The sequence below is a fragment of the Apium graveolens genome, unplaced genomic scaffold, assembly GCF_009905375.1.
Source record: "Apium graveolens cultivar Ventura unplaced genomic scaffold, ASM990537v1 ctg6826, whole genome shotgun sequence".
NCBI classification, from domain to species: domain Eukaryota; kingdom Viridiplantae; phylum Streptophyta; class Magnoliopsida; order Apiales; family Apiaceae; genus Apium; species Apium graveolens.
In genome coordinates, this window is record NW_027419815.1 from 1 (window position 1) to 3,134 (window position 3,134).

The following is a 3,134-nucleotide window of genomic DNA, read 5'->3' on the forward strand; positions in this document are numbered from 1 at the left end:
TGTTCTGCTCAATAGCCTCTATCTCTGTTGTCATTGCCTTTTTCCACTCGTCCTCCTCTGCAGCCTGTTTGTACGAAGTGGGTTCATCAATGCTCAGCATCATAAGTTCATCATCTGGTAAATCAATTTCTGAAGTATCATCATACACATCACTTAACAGTCTCATCCTTACAGGTCCACTGTTCGATTCACCACTTGAGCTTCCCGAACTCGAGTTTCCAGACTCTTCTAAAAATGATCTTGCAGTGCTGGAGTTCCTTTCAGTATGAGGAGTCCCGGCTTTAGGTGTTTGACTGTCAGAATGACTATGGTTTACATCTGTTGATTCTGAATACTCGCCCCCTACATTTTCTTTCGTTTCTGTTGTTTCAAGGTCATCTAATCTCATATCCGTCAGTGTAAGTGTACTAGTCGTGTTTACGGTGCTTGGTGGTTGCTGTTCCCAAGTCCAGCCTCTACTTTCTTCGAATATAACATCCCGACTCACAAGTACAAAGCCATCTTTTGGATCATACAAGCGATGAGCTTTTGTTCCTGGCTCATTTCCTAAATAAACAACAACTTTACTACGATCATCTAATTTTTTTGTATACACTCCTGGTACTTTCATGTGAGCAACACATCCAAACACTTTGATATGCTGAAGATTTGGCTTCTTTCCCTTCCAAGCTTCATAAGGTGTTCTTCCTGTAAGTACTCTTGTCGGCAACATATTCAGTATATAAACAGAATGTCTTACGGCTTCTCCCCAGAAACTCGAAGGCATTTTCATTCCTTTAAGAAAGCTTCTTGTCATGGCCACGACGGTTCTATTTCGACGTTCCACAACTCCATTCTGCTGCGGTGAGTATGGGGCTTGTAATGTCTCTGAATGCCAGCCTCATCACAATAATTTTTGAAGTTATTTGAACAGAATTCTCCTCCTCGATCTGTTCTAAAAACTTTTATTTTCAACTCAGGAATGTTCTCAACTAAATTTCTGAATTTTTTAAAAACTTCAAACGCCTCATCCTTGGTTTTTAACAAATAAACCCACATATAACGACTGCAATCATCAACCAATAGGAAAAAATACTTGTTACCTGCAGGTGTTGGTGGAGTAAACGGGCCACAAATATCTCCATGTATCAGTTGAAGAGCCGTTTTGGCACTGAAATTGGCTTGTGATGGGAAAGGCTTCCTGACTTGTTTGGACATCAAACAACCTTCACATATTCCTTTGGGTTGAATTAGTTTTGGCAATCCATAGCCATCTCTTCCCTGGACATGAGTACAAGTGCGGGAAAATTCACATGCCCGAGACGAGAATGCCACAACCACGTAGTTTCCTCCATTTTTGTTAACAAACAAGTCACCCCTTCTTCTTCAATCTCAATCTTGTACAGTCGATTTGCAGTCCGCCTTACTTTCATTAGCAACTGTCCCAGCTTATCATTAACCCACAAAAACTCTCCTTTCATTACAATCTTGTTTCCCTCCTCTGATAGTTGTCCTAAGCTAATAATATTGTTGCAAAGTGATGGGATGTAATATACCTCTTGTAGATACCTTATTTCACCATTTTTGCACTTGAGGGGTATCAAACCTCTTCCTTTGATTGTCACTTTAGAACCATCTCCAAACCTTACTTCTCCTGTCACGCTTTCATCCAATTTGCTAAACTTAGACCGTTGGCCCGTCATGTGATTACTTGCTCCATTATCGAGATACCAAACATTAGAATCAGCATATCTACCTTTGTCCTGCTTTAATTTCGGTACAATATTTTTCTTCGTTCAACAACATCATGCTCTGTGTATCCTCCTCTCCAGACTCAGCCAAGAGTAATGTGAGTTCTTCACCATCAGTATCCACCTGTGATAAGTTAGCTTCCATTTTTGGTTCTTTTTCTCGTTTTGGCTTTCGACTCTGCCATATAGTGACCATATACGTGACAATTATAGCACTTTATACGACTTTTGTCACGTCCCCAGCGACCCCGTGGGTTTGCAGATCCATCTGTTCCTCCTCTATTAGAACGTTTTTGCCATTCTTCCTTAGTCAGCAAGAGTTTCTCCTCATTTCTTTCGCTCTTCAACCATTCTTCTTTTGTCAATAGCAGTTGATCGCTCCTTTTATCAGTTTGCCCTTTCAGCCGCTCCTCGTGCGCTTTGAGAGATCCAACTGCCTCTTCTACAGACATTTTCTCAAGATCTCCAAATTGCTCTATCGTGGACGCAATTTGTAAGAACTTCGATGGGACTGCACGAAGTAATTTCTTCACAATGTAAGATTCACTCACCTCTTCTCCCAAAGCACGGATATTTACACGAGCCCATTCATCTTCATGTAGAAATCATCAAGCGGATCACTGTCCTTCATACTCATAGCTTCGAACTCCGCTTTCAAGGTTTGATCCGAGCTTTCTTTACTCGATCTGCACCTTGACACAAGGTCTTGATTGCAACCCAGGCTTCCTTTGCCGTCCTTTTGTCAGCCAAGGACAACAATACATCCTCAGGCACCCCTTGATAAATCATAGCAAGTGCCACCTTGTCAATCTTGTCCTCAAATTTGATCTTGGGATCACTAGATTCAATAGTGTCCCACACCCCATGTGCTTGCATAAACACTCTCATTTTCATGGACCAAGCAGTATAGTTCTCCCTTGTCAACGTTGGATAACTCAAACCAACAGACCCTCCCTTGAGTTTATTACCATCCATTATAGCTGTCTTTAATACACCAGATCGAGTATTGGCTCCCAAGCTCTGATACCACTTTGTAGAGCCCAGAAACGTTTTACTCAAATGTATATTGTAAGTCTGCGGAATAATCAACACACATACAGATGAGCCAAAGCTCGGTTTTTGTATTTATTGAATAAAATGCTTGCTTACAATGTGAAACCACTCAATTATCATATGAGTGTAGAAAGGAACTAAATAGCTAAACATACAGCAGTGATTGAGACAAATCAGGAACTCTCCTATTTTAACTCCACTCCTGTATCAACTCCTAAATCAACGCTAACAACCACGACCTAAACTTGCTGCCTCAAATAAATCAGTGACAAATTTATTTGCAGATATAGTAAATAAGCAATAAATAAATAAAACAAGTTTAGATTATATTCTAACAAAAGACTCTTTCTC

The 3,134-nt window shown here is 40.5% G+C and overlaps 1 protein-coding gene across 1 annotated transcript; it reads right to left on the reverse strand.

Moving 5' to 3' along the window:
• Positions 1–1,864: 1,864 nt before the first annotated feature.
• Positions 1,865–2,705, reverse strand: LOC141703598 (uncharacterized). Its single transcript, XM_074507066.1, has 2 exons — positions 2,423–2,705; positions 1,865–2,322 (listed from the first exon to the last, which is right to left on the reverse strand). Exons 1-2 carry the CDS (start codon positions 2,703–2,705, stop codon positions 1,865–1,867), a joined length of 741 nt encoding a protein of 246 aa, XP_074363167.1.
• Between the last annotated feature and the right edge of the window lie 429 nt (positions 2,706–3,134).

Excerpts from the sequence above, each read along its gene's own strand:
- LOC141703598 (XM_074507066.1), bottom strand. The coding sequence starts at position 2,705 with ATGGATGGTAATAAACTCAAGGGAGGGTCTGTTGGTTTGAGTTATCCA. Across the intron at positions 2,323-2,422 it reads AATCAAGACCTTGTGTCAAG|ATGAATGGGCTCGTGTAAAT; the intron begins GTGCAGATCGAG and ends TTCTACATGAAG.